We start from the raw sequence: 24933 nt of genomic DNA on the forward strand, positions 1-24933 counted from the left end.
GCTGAAACTCTTTTCCTGAGTAGAGTTTGAACAGCACCTTCTCCCTGGAGCGTTTAGAATGGGATGAGGCCCTGTGTGTGGGTCTGGGGAGGCCACTTCCCACTTGAACATGTATCATGGGCCAGAGAAAGGTACCGAGACCCAGTTTTCCAGCCCAGATGGACTTCCAGGTGCCCACTGGAAGCTCCGGTACTTTGCAGGCTGTCTCAGGGCCTGGAGATTGCCACCGGCACTGCTGAGTGTGAGGCGGTGAGGATGGCAGGCTTTCAGTTCTCGGCTCTGTGACAGCAAGCCAGAAAGGGCGCACTTTCCACCGTGAGCCTTCCAATTCACAGACCTACCGTCCCCGCCCTAGATTATTTACAAGTTTAGGAGATTCAGACAAGATGAGTTATTCCTCTTTTCCTGGTATCTTTTTTTTTTTTTTTTTACTTTTCTGAAATTATTTTATTTTATTAATTTTTTTGAAATTATTTTGTTTTATTTTTATTAAAATTTTTTTTTAAAATTGGGGTATAGATGCTTTACAGTGTTGTGCTAGTTTCTGCAGTATAGCAAAATGAATCAGCTATATGCATACATATATCCCCTCTTTTTTGGCTTTCCTTCCCATTTAGGTCACCACAGAACATTGAGTAGAGGTCCCTGTGCTATACAGCAGGTTCTCATTAGTTGCCTATTTTATACATAGTAGAGTGTATATGTCAATCCCAATCTCCCAGTTCACCCCACCCCCGCCTTTCCCCCCTTGGTATCCATATGTTTGTTCTCTACATCTGTGTCTCTATTTCTGCTTTGCAAATAGGTGCATCTGTACCATTTTCTAGATTCTACATATCATATATGCGTTAATATACGGTATTTGTTATTTCTGGTATCTTGCATTCAGGAGTCAGGGGACCACTTTTAACCTTTTTTAAATAAAACTCCGAGCATGAAATTTCACCACTTAGAATGCTGCAATGGCTTCCTATTGTCTTTAGGGATAAATTCTCAAATCTTAATAAGACCTAAAAAGCCCTGCAGTGTAGGACCTCATCTACCCCTCAAGCCTTCCGTGGAAGACATTCTTTGCTTTGCTCTCTAAGCTGTAGCTGTAACTTATTTTAGTTTGACAGATGTACCACCCTTTCTCTGGATTTGGGACCCTCTGCCATGCTGGTTACCCTTTCTGAAACTTCCTCACCATTTTGTCCATTACTTTCTATCCATCTTCAAGTCTCAGATTAATCAGCACTTCCTCTGGGAATCCTTCCTCTATCCCCAGTAGACAAGGTCAGACCACCCTGTGTACTGTAACTTCTCACATGTGTAATTGCGTGTTTTGCGTCTCTCTGCTCTGCTGGGCTGTAAATGCCAAGATGGCAAGAAGCCTGGAACAAAGTCGGCCCCCAAGACATACTTGTAGTGAATTAATGAATCGATTTAAAGGCCATCTTTTATTTTTTTCTCCACCTGGATGAATGTTTTCTGCTTCTTTGATGCCTCAAATAAAGAGGAACTATGACAGGAATACTGCATTTTCTTCCCAAGAACAAGACCCTAAGGGGTTACTAACTAGGCTAGGTTGTCTGGCTTTGGGTTCAAGTATGAATCTCTCAAAGGGTCAGGATGCTCTTCCCTGCTCACTAGGGGTCCTCATGCCCTGGGAGACACTGTGGACCATGTCTCCCCTTTGCTAAGGCATTTCTGAGCCATGCTAGACTGCTTTTTCATGGCATCCAGCTGACTTTGTCTCTTTCTAACCTTACCATCTCAATCTCCTTTACAGAGGGATCGGGCACAGTTCATTTGGGGATCCCAAGGGCTTATTTTTCCAGTTGCTGCATTGCCTTTCTGAAACTTGCAGCAGATGAGACTGGACATAAGGATGTCACGTCCGTCTGTGTGTTTTAGTGACCGAAGGCCACCGAAAACTGGGCCACATAAATCCAAATAGAACACCCTTTATCCCTTTCCTCTCTCTCCCTGTCTCCAAACCCTCCTGCTTCCCCTACCTTTTAATTTAATTAGCACGAAAGAAGCTTGTTGGAAGGGCATGGTGTTTTCAGCTGGCAAATGTCCGTTAAAGGAGGGGATGCCAGGAAGGCTCGGGAGACATGGTGAGATAGTGGTCCAGGCAGTGGGCAGTGGGGAGGGAGGCCACTTTGATCAGCTGGCCCCGCATCTGGTTTTTATCAGCAGGGAGCCCACTTTGGGGACCAAATGCTCATTAACAGACCGTGTGTACATGGCTTAGATAAACTCCAAGTGCGTCCCAGGCTCTGCAGCTCGCCCAGGCCCTCTCACACAGAGGCACATTATTTCACCCTGGCAGCCCGCGCTGTGCTGTGGTTTCTTACATAAGGGAGGCCGTTGTGTTTGGACTCTGCCGACTTACCTCAGCACTGCCACTTCACACCATCCCTCTCCTCTTGCAGTCATTGGCTGCCCTGGCCGTTTCCTGCCTCAGAGTAGAAATAATTGAGGAGGGTGTTTTCTGGATCTGTTTGATTTGCCATCTTCCCCTACCCCCAGGCCCAGTAATGGAGACCCAGAGGTCCTTTCTCCAGGTGGTCCTTGACACACTATCAAGGATGACAACCTGGTAAGAGTTCTTTGATGTTTTCTTTGTAGAGACACTTTAAGAGACGTTGGAATTTGCAGCTTTTCTGCTAAGTTATAAACCAGCTGCTGCCACTGAATTTCATTCCAAACTCAATTTTGGCGCTAGCCAAAGATCCTTACCCAAGGAGTTTTAAAGCAGTGCTTCTGAAACTGTCTGTGAAGAACTGGTCCTTGTTTGTTTGTTTGTTTTTTCCTTCTGGTTTTGTTTGTTCTAATTTTTTTTTTTCAATCTCTTATGAACCTTTTCTTTTGTCCTCTGTTCTGTTCAGTGAGGCAGATCTACAGATCACATATTTGGATGTTGTGGCAATGTCAAATTGGTCCAAAAGTTTCTAAACATCTAGAATCTTCTGTACTTTTCTGGTTGCTGAATAGTAACAGTTTGAGCCATGGACCATACTTTAGTAGCAAAGGATTAAAGAATTATACTGGAGAATTTGTGCCTTTTTGCTAAGTAGTATGGTTTAGTTCTTGACTCTACAGGGATTATTACATGCTTAGTTAATGCCAGATAATACATGTTCCTGGCTTCCTCCTCCTCATCTCAGGACGAAAGACTTGTTTCCAAAAATTCTACTGTTGTTGGGACTGACCCATGAGAAGTTCTCGTCCTGCTATATGTATGTATTCATGTGTAATGAGGAATTTTCCTTTTTTACTACACTTTCTTGAGAGCTCCTCAGGAGTTGGGATTATTGGGTTTTTGTATTCCCAGCACCTAGCATAGTACTTGGCTCCTAGGGAGCTGGAGTGAGAAGTGTTTGTTGAATGACTGGATAAGTGTTTTCATTCTCAATAGCTCTTACAATTTTTTACAGTTTTTTTTTTTTTTTGGAAAACTTAGAAACAAAGATAGAAGAAAGAAGCAGAACAACAGCAATAACAAACACACACCCACCTAGATTTAACCACTGGTGCTTTTCATGCACCTTGTGTATTTTTTTGCCTGATCATTGGTGAGAGTTAACATGTGTTAAATGTTTCCAGAGTGCTGGGGAGTGCTAAGTTTCATACATGGGTTATTTCGGTCTTCACGGCACTCTGTGTAGTAGCTACTTTCACCCTTATTTTGCAAATGAGGAAACCTTAAGCAGTTTGCCCAAGAGCACATATACAGACATGTACACGTCAACACACATCTACCAAAATTTTTTGACAATCTTAGGGTATGTGCTTTTAAAATTTATTTTTTAATTGTAAAATATTTTAAGCATGCAGATAAGAATAGAAAGTAATATAAGAAATACCTGTGGGCTCCCCTACCGAGCCGTATCAAACTTTAGCATTATGCTGCATTTGCTATAAACCTCCCCCCTGTTTTTTAACCTCTTGATGAAGACTGTCAGTAAAGTTGAAAGTCCCTGTGAACCCCTCCCTGGTCCCATTCCCTATATACAGAGATACATGGAACTTGGTACATTCATTTAAACTGCTATATGGTCTTCTGTTGTATGAATAGGTAAAATTTTATTTATGTTATAATTAAAATTTATTTATATTTACTGTGTATATTCTATATCATATAAATGTAAAATATAAAAAATAACATTTTATATTTGTGTTTATTTATACTATAATTACATCTTTGCCTTTATAAACAATGCTACAATGAAGTTTTTTCTGCGTATGCCTTTTTGTGTGCATGTTTGTTTCTTTAGTGCAAGTACTGGAACTAGGGTTTCTTCTTTGTAGGAAGATGAAGGTCTTCAGTTTCAGTTTTAGTAGACACTATCAGATTGCTTTTTTTTTTTTTTTTCTCACTGTTGTGGCCTCTCCCGTTGTGGAGCACAGGCTCCGGACACGCAGGCCCGGCGGCCATGGCCCACGGGCCCAGCCGCTCCGCGGCAAGTGGGATCCTCCCGGACCGGGGCATGAACCCGTGTCCCCCGCATCGGCAGGCGGACTCTCAACCACTGTGCCACCAGGGAAGCCCCCAGATTGCTTTTTGAGTCAGCTCACCAGTTCATGCTCCCATGAGCATGCATAGCATTCCTGCTAAAACTCAGAATTGTCAGATTTTTTTTCATGTTGGCCAGTCTGATGGGTGTGAAAGGGTATTTCTTGCTGGTTTTAATTTGAAAACCTCTTCTTACATGTTATTTTAATTTGGTTCTTGAGTTTCCTTTCTTGTGAATTGTCTATTCATATATTTTTATCCATTTTTCTGTTTGCTATCTGTCTTTTTAATCTGCAGGATTTCTTAATATATGCTGGATACTAATCCCCTCTCAATTATGTGCATTACAAATATTTTCTCCCAGTCTGTGGCTTGTCTTTTCACTTTTTTATGTTGCTTTTTATTGTACAGGAGTTCAAATTTTTAGCTAGCCAAATCTGTTCATCTTTTTCACGTGCCTTTTGTGTCTGTCTGAAATACTTCCTTACTCTGATGTAAAAATTTTACACGCATATGTGATCCCCCTACCCCCATGTTCTGTAGATTCTGATATGCATGTTATTTCACATTTAACTTCTTTAAAATCAAGACGTGATTTACAAACATTGGAGTGTCATAGTTTAATTGGCAGCATTTTTTTCTTTCTTGGTGGTATGTTAAAAATCTTATAATTGGTGACATTTTAGATTTAATGAAAAATAGTATATTTTTATAATTTTTAAACAAAATTTTGATTATCTTATGCATGTTATTTTTTCACTTATTTTTGTTACCTGATATATTGTAAACATCTGTACAAATCTATATTATCCACAATGATATTTTAAATGATGGAATACCCATTATAGAATGAACATAATTTATTTTACTAGTCCTCCACTTTGGAGCATTTAGGTTGTTTGCAGTTTTTCTGTAACATGCTGCAACGTTCTGTGATGGATGCACTTAAAGCTAAATCTTTGACACATAATTATTTCCTTAGGATATGTCCTGGAAACAGAGTTGCTGAATTAAAGGGTATGCATGTAGGAAAGGTTTTTGACTGAGTTGCCAAATTACCCTTAGGAAAGAGTATACCCATTTTTGCTCCCACTAACTATTTTTAAAAATATTTATTTATTTATTTATTTGGCTGCATCTGGTCTTAGTTGCAGCATGTGGGATCTTTAGTTGCGGTGTGCAGGATCTTTAGTTGTGGCATGTGGGATCTAGTTCCCTGACCAGGGATCGAACCTGGGCCCCCTGCATTGGGAGCTTGGAGTCTTAGCCACTGGACCACCAGGGAAGTCCCTCACTATTTTTTAAGAGTGGCTATTTCCCTGCATTGCCAAACTTATCTGCACAGTTTTTAAAATCTGCAATAATGTTAAAAAAATTTTTTTAATAGACACCGTCTCTAGGAATTGTCTTGCCTGTCTGTGAGAGCATATCTTTTTTTTTTCTTTATTTTTTTGCCTGTGTTGGGTCTTAGTTTTGGCACACAGGATCTTTCATTGCGGGGCATGGTCTCCTTGTTGCAGCACTCGGGCTTCTCTCTAGTTGTGGCGTGTGTGTTTTCTCTCTCGAGTTGTGGCGCGCAGGCTCCAGGGTGCATGGGCTCTGTAGTTTGTGGCATACGGGCTCTCTCATTGAGGCGTGCGAGCTCAATAGTTGTGGCGCACAGGCTTAGTTGCCCTACGGCATGTGGGATCTTAGTTCTCTGACCAGGGATTGTACCCGCGTCCCCTGAATTGGAAGGCGGATTCTTTACCACTGGGCCACCAGGGAAGTCCCGAAAGCAGTTGCCATCTTCCATTGAAGAGCTTTGGGGACTTTTCCAAGGCAAAGAAAATGGGATGGGTGAAGAAGAAAGAGATGAAAAACAGACCTTAATTCAGAGTCCTCAGTAGCTACTACTGTGCCCCCCTGTGATTAAGGGGCATAAAGTGCTGGTTGTTGATAGTTTTTGTTTGTTTGTTTGTTTGTTTTTTGCGGTACGCGGGCCTCTCACTGTTGTGGCCTCTCCTGTTGCGGAGCACAGGCTCCGGACGCGCAGGCTCAGCGGCCATGGCTCACGGGCCCAGCCGCTCCACGGCATGTGGGATCTTCCTGGACCGGCGCACGAACCCGTGTCCCCTGCATCGGCAGGCTGACTCTCAACCACTGCGCCACCAGGGAAGCCCTGTTGATAGTTTTAAAAAGGGGGTTAGTGTGCTTGGATTTAAAGGAAAGCTCAGTATTTCAAGAAGGGTTCTTGGGGGAAGGTCTGAGTTTAACACACTTCCTACCCAGTTTACAGAGGACCTACTGAAGCAATGAAAACAGTGAGTAGGAGATATGTTCCGCTGCACACAGATTTTTGACTCATAAGACAGTCTGACAGTGTCCCTACAGGGGAAATAAATCTTAGCGTTCACTCAGGAAGTGGCCAGAGTTTGGGGAATAGGATTTGGTTCAGTTAAAATTTATTATAAGAGCATGAAGTAAGAAAATATGAATTCCCTGTAATATTTGCCTGAGGGGAGTTGAACTTCTACATAGGCAGCTTTAAGAATACCTGAATACTTTCAGTGTATTTTTCTGAAGTTTAGTTTTTGTCCAGGTAACCAACAAGGCATCTTTTCTTTATTGGTGCATAAGTGTTCTGGCATGACTTTGTTTTCTGATGGAGAGAGTGTATTTTGAATGAGAGTCAGCTTTACTAATTCCCAGTGCTTTTGTTAATAAAATTTATTAACAAATTATAAATAATACAAATTAATAATGTTCTTACTAAGAATTTGTGAGTGTGATGATATCATCTCTGATACTAACCTGAAATCCTCGGATTGTCCAGCTTTAAATTCCTTCCCAATTTAATCTGACTTTTGGTGAAACTGTGATTCTGTCCAAACTTAGGGGAATCTGACCAAGAAGTGTGTTGATCAGGATGGTTGAATATACACTGTAATGGCAAGTAACTGAGAATTGATTTCCTGAAGACCTTTTAGGAAACCTTCCACAAGAAAATGTGGTTCAGGGAATATCCCTGGCGGTCCAGTGGTTAGGACTCCGTCCTTTCACTGCTGAGGGCCCTGGTCAGGGTCCCATAAGCTGCATGGTGCATCCAAAAAAAAAAAAAAATGTGGTCACTGTTAAGTGACCAGACAATTTCCTTTCAGATAACATAGGAGAGAAATGATTGAATGCCATCCTAATAATGGAATTGAGATTTTCATCCTTTACCTTTTTAATGATGATGGTGGGGGGGATGGGGGCAAGGGCATGGAAGATATACAACTTGTTAACAAACGCAAGTTCGTGTGCCCAATGGACAGTGAGGCTAAACAATACCGACACATTGGAGTTTGGAGCAGAGAAAGGTTTATTGCAGGGCCATGCAAGGAGACGGGTGGCTTGTGCCCAGCAAACCCTGAACTCCTCGAAGGGTTTCAGCAAAGCACTTTTAAAGGCGAGGTGAGGGAGGGGCATGGTTAGTTTTCTCAGACTTCATGGCTGCTGAGCCTGCGCGTCCGGAGCCTGTGCTCCGCAACCGGAGAGGCCACAACAGTGAGATGCCCTCGTACAGCAAAAAAAAAAAAAAAAAAGTACAGAGATTAATTGAAATTGGGGACTGTTTTTTAAGTACTTTCAAAATAGAAAGACCCTGTGTAGTCCATGGTCCAGCTAAAGGCTGTACATCGAAAGCCAAGGAGCAATGTGTTGGGAAGGGACCTGAATCAAGCTCGGTGCTTTGAACACTGTTTCTGAGAGCATCAAAGAAAGCTATTCAGTGGGAGAGGATATGACCCACGTGACCAGGATGCAGTATCGAGACCCATGGGTAGTTTGATTGAAAAGCCTTTTAATCTCAGCATGAAGAAGATGCTTATAAGGTTCAGAAACCTAACCCCTGCCAGGGATGTGCTGATGAAAGGTCACTTCCAGTATCACTTTCTTGGCATGGGGAGACCAAACCAAGACAGTCGGAAGGCTCAGTCTATATGGGTCAGCAGTTACAGCGGAGAAATGAGAATCCAGGGGCTCGTTTGATTGACGATAGAATCGACCGACTCTGCTACACAAATGGAGGGGAGGGATTTGTATGAATTCTGAGGAGCCATGCAGGTAGGGAGGAGTTGAGAGTTCTCTAAGGAAAGCAGTTAGGCCAGGTCACGGATCAGGGAGGACCCACATGGACATTTAATCTGAGCAGGAGTCCAGTTTTAAAAGGAAGAATGTAGATATCAAAAAAAAAGATAATGGAAGAAAGGTCTTGTTCCTCTTGGTAACTATTTTTCTAGCTAAGCCAATTGAGAGGGTTCATAGAAGGACACTGAGATTCGCTGGACAATAACAGTGCCCAAAAGAGAGCCTTTCATTTCTAGGATCAGCCGGGATCAAAGACAGGATAGACGGGTCTTGTCAAGGCCTGGGAGGAGCCGTCATAACTCTTGAATATAAGCAAAGAGGACTTCACACCGATTTCCTTTCTGGCAGTGCAGGAAGACCACTGTGTCAATTCAAGGCATTTAATTCATGGAATTTTAAGAATTATTCCATCTTCAAATGAAACTATTAGCCAAAGTATAATAAAACCAAAGTTTTCTCCTTGCCTCAAATGAAATAGAAAAGAAGCCAGAAGTCGAGACCACTTATAAGATGAAAGTTGTAACAACAGAATTGTTGGAATAAAGAAAAAATGTGTTTTAGCACCTTTTCTCTCCAACTGCAACAACACATATTTTGTCTTCATTCAAGGGGCAGCCCCACCCACCAATTATGGTCAGTTTTCCAATTAGTGACTGCAAAATGAGCAAAGTTGTTTTATTGGTGCTTTTGTGCCACAAAATTGCCAAGGACAGGAAGGATAGAGCTAATTTCTTAGGAAATGCTGAGGAATTCTCAGCTCCTTAAGTCTTTATTAGGAGCAAATGTTATGAAAGAGTGGCTTGCTACCCTTGCCTGAGGAGCTTCCATATTTCACTACTTACCCTTAAGCCAAGTATCTTTCTCAAGACTTTCCTTATTTCCAAATTCAGATGAATAAAGAGGGTATCGGATTTGCTGCTTGATTACCCAGCAGACAGGAGGAATTTGGAGAGCTGGTGTGAAATCACAGTATGTTAGCCTTTTTTGCTGAAGGGTCCCCACCAGATCCCTACCAGTCTTTTGAGCTGGCAATATCTGTTGCTCTTTTGTCTTTAATTCAGAAGGGCATCGAGAGGGAGAAGAGCTTTAACTTTACCCTGTGTTTATTTTCACCTGGTCAGTTTTGTCAGAAGATTCTGCCCTTTCAATAAAATACTGACTGAAGTGCAAGAATCTTCCTTTTGCAGTGGGAGGAACCCAGGGCGCCTGGGCCAAGTCACCAGTATCTGCTTCAACCAGAACCTTGAGCAGGAATACCCAGGAGAGAAAATGTTCTCGAGCTCATTTTAATGGTGTTTATAGCACTCCAGTCCTCAACACAGTAGTTGATCCCTTTTGGAAGGAGGGAGTCTGGGACTACCAGACCTCACTGCTCCCAGGCTAAGCCTCCCAGTGGTGCAAAATGTGCAGCCTCTTCCCATAGATTGTATCTGAGCAGAGGGCTGTGATTAAAATGGAGCCTAGAAATTAACTAGGTGGACTTACTATAATTTCTCCCCAGTCATCTTGATCCTATAGGTCCCCCTACCCAGACTCCTGTACTAGGGAAAGCTGTTCACGTTGAGGTGGGCTTTGGAAAGGCACCTGGCACCTTGTCTGCTGGGTTGTGGGTTCCTTATAAGTTCCAGTTGCCCTTCCTTTTCCTCCTTTCTTCCTTTCAGAGTGACATGGTAAAACTCATGGGCCAGAGAGTCAGAGCTGAGTTTGTTTGTTTAGATTTTTCTGATGTGGACCATTAAAAAAAATAACTTTAAAAATATTTATTTATTTGGCTGCGCTGGGTCTTAGTTGCAGCATGTGGGCTCTTTAGTTGAGGCATGTGAACTCTTAGTTGTGGCATGTGGGACCTAGTTCCCTGACCAGGGATTGAACCCGGCCCCCTGCATTGGGAGCACGGAGTCTCAGCCACTGGACCACCAGGGAAGTCCCGATGTGAACCATTTTTAATGTCTTTATTGAATTTGTTACAATATTGCTTCTGTTTTATGTTTTGGTTTTTTGGCCACAAGGCATGTGGGATCTTAGTTCCCCGAGCAGAGATCGAACCTGCACCGCCTGCATTGGAAGGTGAAGTCTTAACCACTGGACCACAAGGGAAGTCCCAGAGAGCTGAGTTTAAATGCCACGTAAGAGTTACTTAGCCTCTCTGAGCCTCAGTTCCCTTGATGGTGATGGCATGTGCCACCGTAAACGATGAAGGCAGGACTGAATGAAGTAAAAATGAGCCTGCAGCTCATTGTGGATGTTCAGTGGGTGATGGTTACCCCCTTCCCATCTTTGCCTTAAAGACCTTGCGTATACCTGTATCTGAATTAACCTCAGAGGGGCTTATCAATGCAGTCCGCTGATCAGGCGTGAGAAATGGTATCGAATAAAGCTGATGTCTATTTGAGTAGACACACCAGGCTTAGTAACAGAAGTTAGGACATTTATTTCAGTATACAGTCAACTCTGCTATAACATATGTGTTCCTAGAAACCACCACGCTATGCCAAATCATGCAGTAAAAACCACAGGGCTGGGCTTCCCTGGTGGTGCAGTGGTTGAGAGTCTGCCTACCGACGAAGGGGACACGGGTTCGTGCCCCGGTCCGGGAAGATCCCACATGCCGTGGAGCGGCTGGGCCCATGAGCCATGGCTGCTGAGCCTGCGCGTCCAGAGCCTGTGCTCCTCAACGGGAGAGGCCACAACAGTGAGAGGCCCACATACTGCAAAAACAAAAAACAAAAAACAAAAAAACCCCACAGGGCTTATGGGAAAAAGTGGATTAGGGGTGTAACAGTCAAAAATTAGTCAGTGACACAAATAGGAACCTAATAACAATGGTAGCACAGTTTTACACAGGTTAAATGGTTGAGATCATAGCACTACAATACATATGGCACATTTCCATGAGAAGACCTGAAGTTTGCTTGTGGAAGCAGGTGTTGGAAGGGTTGGAGCTTTTGAGTGTTGTCATGAAGTGGTGCAAAGAGGGTTTTCTGAAATCAGATGGGAGATATAGCACCAGATGTGGGTGAGTATGGTGTGTAACACGCAGTAAAGTGAGGTAGCTGGCAGATGAGTGTGGGTTTTGTGTATTTCTACATGACTGGGTTTAGCTGGGGGAAGTCTTCTGTGTTCATCTAGTGTGTTTTGAAGGCAAATTCATACAAGGCAAACCCAAAATTCATAGTATGTTCCCTTATGTATCAATCACATTGGCATAGATTTGTGTTTTTATTTTTATTTTCATTTATTTATTTATTTATTTTTGCAGTACATGGGCCTCTCACTGTTGTGGCCTCTTCCGTTGAGGAGCACAGGCTCCGGACGCGCAGGCTCAGCGGCCATGGCTCACGGGCCCAGCCGCTCCACGGCATGTGGGATCCTCCCAGACCGGGGCACGAACCCGTGGCCCCTGCATCGGCAGGCGGACTCTCAACCACTGCACCACCAGGGAAGCCCTAGATTTGTGTTTTTAAAACAAGCATTTCAGTAGAACTGACTGTACTAGCTTCCTGGCAAAGGTCACCTTCCCCTAGGCAGTACCCAAAAGTAGAAGTAACTAAAATCAATGTAAAACATAAAGGCTAAAAGGACCATTAACATCCTTCATAAAACAGTAATCATTTTATAAACATAAATCTTTGCATCCCGTATATATAGGTTACTGTATTCTAGGGAAGTGGAGTTATTGTCAGATTGCATTGAATGTGGGAATAACGGGAGTGTTGGGATGGGTGGTCCTTGGCTGTATTTTGTAGTGATTTTGCCTTTGTCGTAACTCTTTGGATCATCTGCTACCCTGTCGTTCAGCCATTAGTACAGATGAGCCACCCTCAGCACCCTGATCTCATAGTAACCCACACACAGACTGAGCGGTAGAGCAGCCAATAAATAGCAGTATGCTATATTTCTTGATCCATCCAGATCTCTTTTTAAAGATCCTCTGTAAATGAATCCTGTATTTTAAAAAGAAATGTGATCATGAATATATATGATTCTAGGAGAACAGGGATAGTCATATAATTTGTGACTTTAAGAGGTAGTAGGCTACGAGCGCTGGAGGGTCCATGGATGAGCTTTAGGAGAGGTCCGGGAATCCCAGAAATTGCACACACATTTTTGTTGGTAAGTGCATTTTGGAAGCTTTCATCACATTCCTAAAGGGCTCTTTGATCCCGAAATGGCCAAGAGACAGTGATTCACAAAAATCCATGGCAATGTAGATTCATATGGGTTGTTTAGGGGAATTTAGCATGATCTGTGGGTTATCTAGTACCTTGAATCCATAAAGGGGAACTGTTATAGTTTTTTCAAGAAGCAGACGTGTGTGCCACCATCAGTGACAACGTGGAGCTTGTCTGACCAGCGGGTTGGTCTTGCATGTCGACTTTGATGTTACCTCTCACATTAGCCTAATAGTAGTGAATGACTCCTTTGAGCAAGGGCATATGCCTTTCACCTGTGTGTCTCATGCCTCCCTTGACTTTATTTTGCAGATGGGAGCAGCGAGAGCTCCCCAACGGGCGTGTCTATTATGTTGACCACAATACCAAGACCACCACCTGGGAGCGGCCTCTTCCTCCAGGGTAAGGCTTGGACCAGTAAGACCCGAGGCTCTAGAATTGGCACCAAGAGTCCCCCATCAGCTTCTCCACCACTCACTGCCATGGCCATCTCTTTATTTTCCCCCACTCTCGTCCTTTCTCTCTTTCTTTTCCCCTCCTCCTACAGTCATCCTCTTCTGCATTCTCTGCTCTCTCTTTCTACTTTCCCTTCTTCCTACATGTGTTGTATTGGTCATGGGCTTTCTTAAGTGGTATTCAGAGCCCCCATGGATATTGGGTTCTGGAGGAAGGAGGGTTGGGGAGGCCTCCAGGGCCCTTGGTCTCTCACTGGCCTCAGTCATTTCACCTACAGAAATATCCTATAGGGCCCGATTTTCAGTTTCTTTCTGCAGAGGTAGCAAAGTCCAGGGACATTTATCCTGGGTCCCTTGATTGCCTTCCCTACTCACTTACTTTAATTCTGCTCTCATTTCCTAGGACAGACTAGGAACATTTAGAGCATCTCTGGGGGAAAATCGAGCACAAGGAAGCCAAGATAGAGAGGGTGTTGATGCACTTCATAACGCCCTGTGTCCAACCAGCCCCTGGAGACAGTGTGCTTCTCGTTCAGCGGGCTTTGCGAGAACGCAGCTAAGTTCTCCAAAACCAGAGGATGAGTGAGGCTTCCAAGTGAGGGAAGACTGTCCAAGTTCAAGGAGAAGGGGTTTGGTTCCCTGTCTGCCAGGGACAGAAAGTTCTTTCCACATGTGTCTCCCAGTCCTGAGAGCTTTCGAAAGGGAATGCATTCTGCTCTCAGGAAAGAATCACCTCCCAGTAAAGCAGCCATGAAGGGCTCCTACATAGAACATGAACGCTGACTTCCCCCTCCGAAACTCGCGGAGGGAGAGGATGTCAGAGGTGGGCGTATCTGGAGAGCCCCTGTGCTCTGTTTTGTTCACCTGTCAGGCGTGTGCCGGGCAAATATCACCTCACTTTCCAGTCCTACAAGTTTCCACGGATGGGCTGCTTTTAGTTTCAGTTTTCCAGTAGAATGCTTGTGTTTTCCTTTTCTTCCTTACCGTTCTGGAAATCACACTCATAATCCGCCATCCTTCGTTCTCACTCTGTTTCTCCTTTAAGTCCAGGGAACTTACCAAAGATAAACATTGACTTCTTAGAAAAAAATTAAAACATTTTATTATGGAAATTATAGAAATTTTCATATTGAACTTTTCAAATATGTGGGACAAAGAATGCCCACACACTCAACACCTAGCTTCAATAATTATCAACTCATGGCCACTCTTGTTTCATCTATACCAGCGGTTGGCAAACTGTGGGCCTGTGGACAAAATCCAGCCTGCTACCTGTTTTGTAAATAAAGTTTTATTGGAACACAGCCCCTCTCATTTGTTTACTTATTGTCCATGGCTGCTGTTGTGCTCATTGGCCGAGTTGAGTAATTGTGATACAGACTGTAAAGCCTGCAAAGACTGAAATATTTACTTTTCGGCCCTTGGTAGAAAACATTTGCCACCTCCTGCTGTGTAATCCTCACTCACCCCTCCCCGACCCCTGTTCTAGATTATTTTGAAGCAGATCCCAGAAATCATATCATTTTATCCAAATTTCAGTATATATTTCTAAAAAGTGTTCTCTTATTAAAAGTAAAACCACTATATTATTAACAGTATTTACCTACCACCATCAAACCCAGTGAGTAGTCAGATTTCTCCAGTTGTCTCACAAATTAATCATCAACTTTTAACAGGACACATTTGCACACTTGTACTTTGTGAATTTATAACATGTATATATTTTTTTGTCTGTCATTTTTGTTTTGAACTTTTGAATTTTATTTTATATATTTTTTATACAGCAGGTTCTTATTAGTTATCCATTTTATACATATTAGTGTATATATGTCAATCCCAATCTCCCAATTCATCACACCACCACCACCACCCACCCACCCCTGTCACTTTCCCCGCTTTGTGTCCATACGTTTGTTCTCTACATCTGTTGTCTCTATTTCTGCCTTGCAAACCGGTTCATCTGTACCATTTTTCTAGGTTCCACATATATGCATTAATATGTGATATTTGTTTTTCTCTTTCTGACTTACTTCACTCTGTATGACAGTCTCTAGATTCGTCCACATCACTACAAATGACCCAATTTCGTTCCTTTTTATGGCTGAGTAATATTCCATTGTATATATGTACCACATCTTCTTTATCCTTTCGTCTGTCGATGGGCATTTAGGTTGCTTCCATGACCTGGCTATTGTAGATAGTGCTACAATGAACATTGGGGTGCATGTGTCTTTTTGAATTATGGTTTTCTCTGGGTATATGCCCAAGAGTGGGATTGCAGGCTCATATGATAATTCTATTTTTAGTTTTTTAAGGAACCCCCATACTGTTGTCCATAGTGGCTGTATCAATTTACATTCCCACCAACAGTGCAAGAGGGTTCCCTTTTCTCCACACCCTCTCCAGCATTTGTTGTTTGTAGATTTTCTGACGATGCCCATTCTAACTGGTGTGAGGTGATACCTCATTGTAGTTTTAATTTGCATTTCTCTAATGATTAGTGATGTTGAGCATCTTTTCCTGTGCTTATGGCCATCTGTATGTCTTCTTTGGAGAAATGTCTGTTTAGGTCTTCTCTGCATTTTTGGATTGGGTTGTTTGTTTTTTTAATATTGAGCTGCATGAGCTCTTTATATATTTTGGAGATTAATCCGTTGTCCGTTGATTCATTTGCAAATATTTTCTCCCATTCTGAGGGTTGTCTTTTCATCTTGTTTGTAGTTTCCTTTGCTTTGAAAAAGCTTTTAAGTTTCACTAGGTCCCATTTGTTAATTTTTAATTTTTATTTCCATTACTCTAGGAGGTGGATCAAAAAAGATCTTGCTGTGATTTATGTCAAAGGGTGTTTGTTCTTCCTATGTTTTCCTCTAAGAGTTTTATAGTGTCCGGTCTTACATTTAGGTCTCTAATCCATTTTGAGTTTATTTTTGTGTATGCTGTTAGGGAGTGTTCTATTTTCATTCTTTTACATGTAGCTGTCCAGTTTTCCCAGCACCACTTATTGAAGAGACTGTCTTTTCTCCATTATACATCCTTGCGTCCTTTGTCATAGATTAGTTGACCATAGGTGTGTGGGTTTATCTCTGGGTTTTCTGTCCTATTCCATTGATCTGTATTTCTGTTTTTGTGCCAGTACCGTATTGTCTTGATTACTGTAGCTTTGTAGTATAGTCTGAAGTCAGGGCATCTGATTCCTCCAGCTCTGTTTTTTTCCCTCAAGACTGCTTTGGCAGTTCGGGGTCTTTTGTGTCTCCATACAAATTTTAAGATTTTTTGTTCTAGTTCTGTAAAAATAGCCACTGGTAATTTGACAGGAATTGCACTGAATCTGTAGATTGCTTTGGGTAGTATAGTCATTTTCACAATATTGATTCTTCCAATCCAAATCCATCTGCAAACAGTGACAGTTTTACCTCTTCTTTTCCAATTTGTATTCCTTTTATTTCTTTTTCTTCTCTGATTGCCGTGGCTAGGACTTCCAAAACTATGTTGAATAATAGTGGCAAGAGTGGACATCCCTGTCTTGTTCCTGATCTTAGAGGAAATGCTTTCAGTTTTTCACCATTGGGAATGATGTTTGCTGTGGGTTTGTCGTATATGGCCTTTATTATGTTGAGGTAGTTTCCCTCTATGCCCATTTTCTGCAGAGTTTTTATCATAAATCAGTGTTGAATTTTGTCGAAAGCTTTTTCTGCATCTATTGAGATGATCATGTGGTTTTTGTGCTACAATCTGTTAATATGGTGTATCACATTGATTGATTTGCGTATATTGAAGAATCCTTGCATCTGTGGGATAAATCCCACTTGATCATGGTGTATGATCCTTTTAATGTGCTATTGGATTTGGTTTGCTAGTATTTTGTTGAGGACTTTTGCATCTATATTCATCAGTGATATTGGCCTGTAATTTTCTTTTTTTGTAATATCTTTGTCTGGTTTTGGTATCAGGGTGATGGTGGCCTCATAGAATGAGTTTGGGAGTGTTCCTCCCTCTGCAACTTTTTGGAAGAGTTTGAGAAGGATGAGTGTTAGCTCTTCTCTAAATGTTTGATAGAATTCGCCTGTGAAGCCATCTGGTCCTGGACTTCTGTTTGTTGGAAGATTTTTAATCACAGTTTCAATTTCATTACTTGTGATTGGTCTGTTCATATTTTCTATTTCTTCCTGGTTCAGTCTTGGAAGCTTATACTTTTCTAAGAATTTGTCCATTTCTCCAGGTTGTCCATTTTATTGGCATAGAATTGCATGTAGTAGTCTCTTAGGATGCTTTGTATTTCTGCAGTGTCCATTGTAACTTCTCCATTTTCATTTCTAATTTTATTGATTTGAGTCCTCTCCCTCTTTTTCTTGATGAGTCTGGCTAAAGGTTCATCAATTTTGTTTATCTTCTCAAAGAACTAGCTTTTAGTTTTATTGATCTTTGCTATTGTTTTCTTTGTTTCTTTTTCACTTATTTCTGCTCTGCTCTTTATGATTTCTTTCCTTCTACTAACTTTGGGTTTTGTTTGTTCTTCTTTCTCTAGTTCCTTTAGGTGTAAGGTTAGATTGTTTATTTGAGATTTTTCTTGTTTCTTGAGGTAGGCTCGTACTGCTATAAACTTCCCTCTTAGAACTGCTTTTGCTGCATCCCATAGGTTTTGGATCGTCGTGTTTTTGTTGTAATTTGTCTCTAGGTATTTTTGATTTCCTCTTTCATTTCTTCAGTGATCTCTTGGTTATTTAGTAACATATTGTTTAGCCTCCATGTGTTTGTGTTTTTTACGTTGTTTTCCCTGTAATTGATTTCTAATCTCATAGCGAGCATTGTGGTCAGAAAAGATGGTTGATATGATTTCAATTTTCTTAAATTTACTGAGGCTTGATTTGTGACCCAAGATGTGATGTCTCCTGGAGAATGTTCTGTGTGCACTTGAGAAGAAAGTGTAATCTGCTGTTTTTGGATGGAATGTCCTATAAATATCAATTAAATCTATCTAGTCTATTGGGTCATTTAAAGCTTGTGTTTCCTTATTAATTTTCTGTCTGGATGATCTGTCCATTGGTGTAAGTGAGGTGTTAAAGTCCCCCACTATTATTCTGTTACTGTCGATTTTCTCTTTTATAGCTGTTAGCAGTTGCCTTATGTATTGAGGTGCATATATATTTATAATTGTTGTGTTGGGTGCATATATATTTATAATTGTTATATCTTCTTCTTGGATTGATCCCTTGATCATTACGTAGTGTCCTTCCTTGTCTCTTGTAACATCCTTTATTTTAAAGTCTATTTTATCTGATATGAGTATTGCTACTCCAGCTTTCTTTTGATTTCCATTTGCATGGAATATCTTTTTCCATCCCCTCACTTTCAGTCTGTATGTGTCCCTCGGTCTGAAGTGGGTCTCTTGTAGACAGCATATATATGGGTCTTGTATATCCATTCAGTGAGCCTGTGTCTTTTGTTTGGAGCATTTAATCCATTCATATTTAAGGTAATTATTGATATGTATGTTCCTATTACCATTTTCTTAACTGTTATGGGTTTTTGTTTTGTTTTTTTTTTTTTTTGGCGGTATGCAGGCCTCTCACTGCTGTGGCCTCTCTCATTGCGGAGCACAGGCTCCGGACGTGCAGGCTTAGCGGCCATGGCCCATGGGCCCAGCCGCTCCGCGGCATGTGGAATCTTCCCGGACCGGGGCACGAATCCGCGTCCCGTGCATCGGCAGGCAGACTCTCAACCACTGCGCCACCAGGGAAGCCCTATTGGTTTGTTTTTGTAGGTCCTTTTCTTCTCTGTGTTTCCCATTTAGAGAAGTTCCTTTAGCATTTGTTGTAGAGCTGGGTTGGTGATGCTGAATTCTCTTAGCTTTTGCTTGTCTGTAAAGCTTTTGATTTCTCCGTCGAATCTGAATGAAATCCTTACCGGGTAGAATAATCTTGGCTGCAGGTTCTTCCCTTTCATCACTTTAAATGTATCGTGCCACTTCCTTCTGGCTTGTAGAGTTTCTGTTGAGAAATCAGCTGTTAACCTTATGGGAGTTCCCTTTTATGTTATTTGTCGTTTTTCCCTTGTTGCTTTCAGTAATTTTTCTTTGTCTTTAATTTTTGTCAGTTTGATTACTGTGTGTCTTGGTGTGTTTCTCCTTAAGTTTATCCTGCCTGGGACTCTCTGCGCTTCCTAGACTTGGGTGGGTATTTCTTTTCCCATGTTAGGGAAGTTTTCGACTATAATCTCTTCAAATATTTTCTCGGGTCCTTTCTCTCTCTCTTCTCCTTCTGGGACCCCTATAATGTGAATGTTGGTGTGTTTAGTGTTGTCCCAGAGGTTATCTTAGGCTGTCTTCATTTCTTTTCATTCTTTTTCTTTATTCTGTTCTGCGGCAGTGAATTCCACCATTCTGTCTTCCAGGTGACTTGTCTGTTCTTCTGCCTCAGTTATTCTGCTATTGATTCCTTCTAGTATAGTTTTCATTTCAGTTATTGTATTGTTCATCTCTGTTTGTTTGTTCTTTAATTCTTCTAGGTGTTTTTTCTTTAATTCTTCTAGGTCTTTGTTAAACATTTATTGCATCTTCTCGATTTTTGCCTCCATTCTTTTTCCAAGGTCCTGGATCATCTTCACTATCATTATGCTGAATTCTTTTTCTGGAAGGTTGCCTATCTCCACTTCATTTAGTTGTTTTCCTGGGGTTTTATCTTGTTCCTTCATCTGGTATATAGTCCTCTGCCTTTTCATTTTGTCTCTATTTCTGTGAATGTGGTTTTCCTTCCACAGGCTGCGGAATTGTAGTTCTTCTTGCTTCTGCTGTCTGCCCTCTGGTGGATGAGGCTATCTAAGAGGTTTGTGCAAGCTTCTTGATGGGAAGGACTGGTGGTGGGTAGAGCTGGGTGTTGCCCTGGTAGGCAGAGCTCAGTAAAACTTTAATCCGCTTGTCTGCTGTTGGGTGGGGCTGAGTTCCCTCCCTGTTGGTTGTTTGGCCTGAGGCAACCCAGCACTGGAGTCTACCGGCTCTTTGGTGGGGCTAATGGCAGACTCTGGGAGGGCTCACTCCAAGGAGTACTTCCCAGAACTTCCGCTGCCAGTGTCCCTGTCCCCACGGTGAGCCACAGCCATGCCCCGCCTCTGCAGGAGACCCTCCAACACCAGCAGGTAGGTCTGGTTCAGTCTCCTATGGTGTCACTGCTCCTTCCCCTGGGTCCCAGTGCGCACACTACTTTGTGTATGCCCTCCAAAAGTGGAGTCTCTGTTTTCCCCAGTCCTGTCGAAGTCCTGCAGTCAAATCCTGGTAGACTTCAAAGTCTGATTCTCTAGGAATTCCTCCTGTTGCCAGACTCCCAGGTTGAGAAGCCTGACATGGGGCTCAGAACCTTCACTCCAGTGGGTGGACTTCTGTGGTATAAGTGTTCTCCAGTTTGTGAGTCACCCACTCAGCAGTTATGGGACTTGATTTTATTGTAATTGTGCCCCTCGTACTATCTCATTGTGGCTTCTCCTTTGTCTTTGGATGTGGGGTATGTTGTTTGGTGAGTTCCAGTGTCTTTCTGTCGATGATTGTTCAGCAGTTAGTTGTGATTCCAGTGCTCTTGCAAGAGGCAGTGAGCGCATGTCCTTCTGTTCCGCCATCTTGAACCAATCTCCCTATGACACATATATTTAAAAGTGGTGGTAACTCTGTAAGTGTGCTGGTTGCTTGCCTCTTAACCTCTCTGGTCTATAAGTTATTTAGACCTTGACCTGGTGAACATTTGAATGGAATTTAAATGAAGATCTTTAATGGTATCTTCTAAGAATGGCTGAGGATTTACTCTTCTTTAAGTATTGAGGTGGAATACTAGACCCAGCTTTCTTATTTTCAGGATAGTTTTAATGTTTTATTGTGAGATGGCTCAGCTCTGCACCCACTATAGCCTATGAGTTCTTCCTGAGTTTTAGACCCAGACCTTTAAGCCCCTGGCACTTAGTTCTGCTATGTAATAGGGAACCCAGAGAGAACAGAATGCTCAAGCTTTCACTGCTAATTAATGGGAGAAGTTCCGCCCTGAGGAAGTATTGCCATGGTGAGAGCAACCTTGAAACTATAGATGGAGCCATTATATCAGCAGACCTAGACATCGGGAGCGAGATTGAACCAAAGGATTCAGTTTATCATGGCCATCCCCTTCTGTCCCACCCATGGGACACTTGTATGAAGACCAGTTGTTTTATCCAGGAGAAAAAAGTATTGGACCTGGTAGTTAAGGATGAATGCAGTAATTTGCTGTTTAGTCATTCTTAGGTGGTTCTCAAACTTGAGGTGAGCAGGGGGAGTGATCACCATAGAGCATGGTATTGGGGAGGCCTCATAGGGGGCTTAGACTTGATCTTTAGGAAAGGCTGAGGGGTGGACTTCAGTGAGAAGAGGAAGGTGATCCAGTTTGGGAGAACAGTGTGAATGTAAAAGCTGTGTTTAGGGAATGATGCACGGAGCAGTTTTGCTGGAGCGGAGGGTTTTTGTGAAACAAAGATGCTCAAAGTGTGTACAGCAAGGCCCCTGGGTTTGGTGTAGATGCCCCCTGGAACCAAACAACATGAAAGGGCTGACCTGGCCTCCAACCACTGCTCTGTTTTTGTAGATTGTGATTCTGCGTAGGATTTTACCGGCAACCAAGGGTGTGATTATGCTGCTTAGAAGTTTGAAATTCACCAGTGCAGAGGACTTTTAGTTAAACATATGGATCGAACATGTGTTTATTTCCATTCCTTCCTGAAAACCCACTAAAATAGCAATAAAGGTTATAAAAAAGTATAATGATAAAGGAATGGAAGAGGAGAAAAAGCATATGGGAGATTGTAATCAGAGTTTAGTTGCTGATGGATAAATGGCAGAGTTGCAGAAGCTGAAACCCAAGCTTCCGGTGTGGGGTTTCCACCCGGAAGGCAGCCAATTTGCACCATGGAGCCCTGGAAAGCTTCAGTGATCAGAGACATATGGGGTGTGTGTGTGAATGTGTATGTGTATGTGTAATGAGACAAAAAACTTGGAAGTTTAAAATTTGTGCAAGGAGCAGCTATATTTCTAGGTTGTCAGCCATCGCTCCCAACCCTCTGCCATGTGTATGTGTGCACACACAGACATGCACACACACACACATGTTCACATACACGCATGCGCAGCCACGTGAGTGCTGCTAGTGTAAGAAGTTCCTGGGAGAGTAGAACCAGTGTAGAGAACACAGCCATAGCCGAAGGCAGAGATGAACTCAGGAAAAAGGGATTAAGTGAGGATGCTGCCTCCAGGGTAAAGACTGGAAGGTTTTTTTTGCTGGGGAAAGTGACCAGTCTAAGGGAAGAAAACTATAGTTTGTGATACTTGGGGATCTTCTAATGAAACAGCTGAGTGAATCCAGAAATCAACTTTTAGACATTTTAACACTCAGGTGTGAGGGTTGAAATAAAGGCATCTTCGGACGTGCAGTGTTTCAAAAAATTAACTTTGGTGCATCCTTTCTCAGAAACTCCTAGATGATTTCTTCTACCAGACAAGAGGAAACAGAGAAAGAAGTCCTGAGATGCAAGACACAGGGGACTCAGTTCAGGGGCCAAGAGGAGGGTGAGGGAAGATGACTCAGGGCAGGAATGTAGAGCAGGCAGGCCTGGAGGACAGCTGTCCACGCTGGACAAAGGGTGCCTGGAGAAATGAGGCCCAGAGTTAAGTGATCCTGGGAGGCCACCAGCCCTGTCAGAATCTGGGGGTGAATTTGTGATAGGTCCTTGAAAACCAAGCAGAATCAAACACGCAGTTCTTAACTCTAGAGAAAAAGAAAAAAAGGTGTACAAGTAAGCAAATGTATGTACAGTATTCTACAAAGTCATAATCCAGACTCTGAATATTGAGTTAATGATGGTTTTCTAAATTGGGAGGATGGGGGAGGAGAGAGCATTGTGTGTGTTGGGGGGTGGAATGCAAGAACTAAATCCTCAGCTTTGCTAGTGGAAAGTCCATAAGTCATATCTAATTTGGCAGAAATCAAGAAATTATGGAGTAAGCATTTATTTAGAAGTACGACTGTCAATAGAAGAAGCAGTCAAGGGCTGAAAGTAGTTGTTGCCTCTGGGGAGCAGAAATCATCAGTGGGGAGAAGGAGGGGAGGAGACACTGCTTTTCATTGAATCTCCTGTAGTACTGTTTGTGTTTCAAACCATAGATACATGATTCCTTTGCTAACAAATAAAAATAAATAAAAATCACTGGTTGGGAGAATTTATGAGAAAGGTGGGAAGGTTCCAGATTATTGTGAGCCTTGAATACTGATTCAAGGTTTTGACTCGAGCCTGACATAAGGAGTCAGACTGCTGGGGTTACCCTGATGGCAGTTTATTGGCTGGATTGTATAAGGAGATTAGTACAGAGATAGTTGGACGTAGAAATGGAAAGTCAAGGGCAGGGAGACGAAATAAAAATCAGCCCTCGGGCTGAGTGGCTTAGTGACATCGAGTCAGGAATGATGGTGTTGTTTTATCCCTGGGAGGAGGATTGATGCAGGGAGGACGGGGAAAGGCTCAGGTTTGGGGCGAGAGGGATGACATTTAGTTGAATCCAAAGTGGCAGCAGGTCAGGACGGCAAGGCAGTCCAGCAAGCGGAATTCAGACACAGTCTGTGAACAGGGACTGGGAACTACTTGAGGAGAAGCCATTTTTAGGGAGGCTTTGAGTTTGAAAGAATTGTTGAAGAGGTGGCAACAAAAGTCAGCCAGGAGGCTAACCCTGAAAGCTGAGGAAAGTATCAGACCAAAGCGCCATAGTCATGTGGATAAGATCAGAATTCAGAGATGATATGACAGGGTAGTTAGGGAACAAAGACCCTCCAACACTTTGGAATCGTACAGTGTAATCCATTTTGGGTTCCTTTTGCATTGGGTTAACCCCGTTTTCTTCAGTGGTATCTCTCTCTTATTTTTTTAAAACTCCTTTTCTCCCCCTTCCCCTTTCAAATTTATAATGGAAAATTCAGGCATACAGCAAATTTGAGAGAATAGCAATGAATCCCTTGTAACCATTGCCTGGTTCTAACAGTTAATATTTTGTTTTATCTGATCTTCCCACTTTTCAGAGGAGGGGACCAATGAATTGTAAAGCAAATCCCAGTCATCATATCCTTGGATCCATAAATACATCACATACACCTCTAACAGATGAGTGTTTTGTTTTAAACACAACCAAAATACCATTATCCCACCCAACACAATTAACAGTATTTCCTTACTTATGTCATACACAGTCTGTGTTGCGTTTTCCCCAATTGTCTTAAAAATGTTTTCACACTTGATTTGTTTGAATCAGATCCAAACTCAAGATCAACATATTGCTTTTGGCTGATCTCATAAGTCTCTCTTAATCTATAAGTTCCCCCACCCTTTCTTGTTTTTTTCTGGCTATTTATTTGTTGAAGATCCTGGGCATCTGTCTTGTAGAATTTCTCACATTCTGGATGTGGCTGATTGTGACCCCTGTGTTGTGTTACATGTTCCTTTATTCCTTATCTTTCCTGGTAAACTGGTTGTTAGATATGGAGGCTTAATTAGATTCAAATTCATTTTTGAAAATTGAAATATAATTTACACACAGTGAGATAAACAGATCTTAGTTATACAGTTCACTGAGCTTTGACAAATGCATACACTTATGTAACTCACACTCCATCAAAATGTACAATATTTCTATCACCCTGCG

At 42.2% G+C, this 24933-nt stretch overlaps 1 protein-coding gene across 1 annotated transcript in view; it reads left to right on the forward strand.

Moving 5' to 3' along the window:
- WWP2 (WW domain containing E3 ubiquitin protein ligase 2) overlaps positions 1-24933 on the forward strand; it is a 150798-nt gene that overhangs the window by 103570 nt on the left and 22295 nt on the right. The window contains exon 9 of the mRNA XM_060083582.1: positions 13099-13188. Within this exon, the coding sequence (XP_059939565.1) occupies positions 13099-13188 (90 nt within the window). The remainder of the gene's footprint in view (positions 1-13098; positions 13189-24933) is intronic.

The sequence above is a fragment of the Mesoplodon densirostris genome, chromosome 19 (genome assembly GCF_025265405.1).
Source record: "Mesoplodon densirostris isolate mMesDen1 chromosome 19, mMesDen1 primary haplotype, whole genome shotgun sequence".
NCBI classification, from domain to species: domain Eukaryota; kingdom Metazoa; phylum Chordata; class Mammalia; order Artiodactyla; family Ziphiidae; genus Mesoplodon; species Mesoplodon densirostris.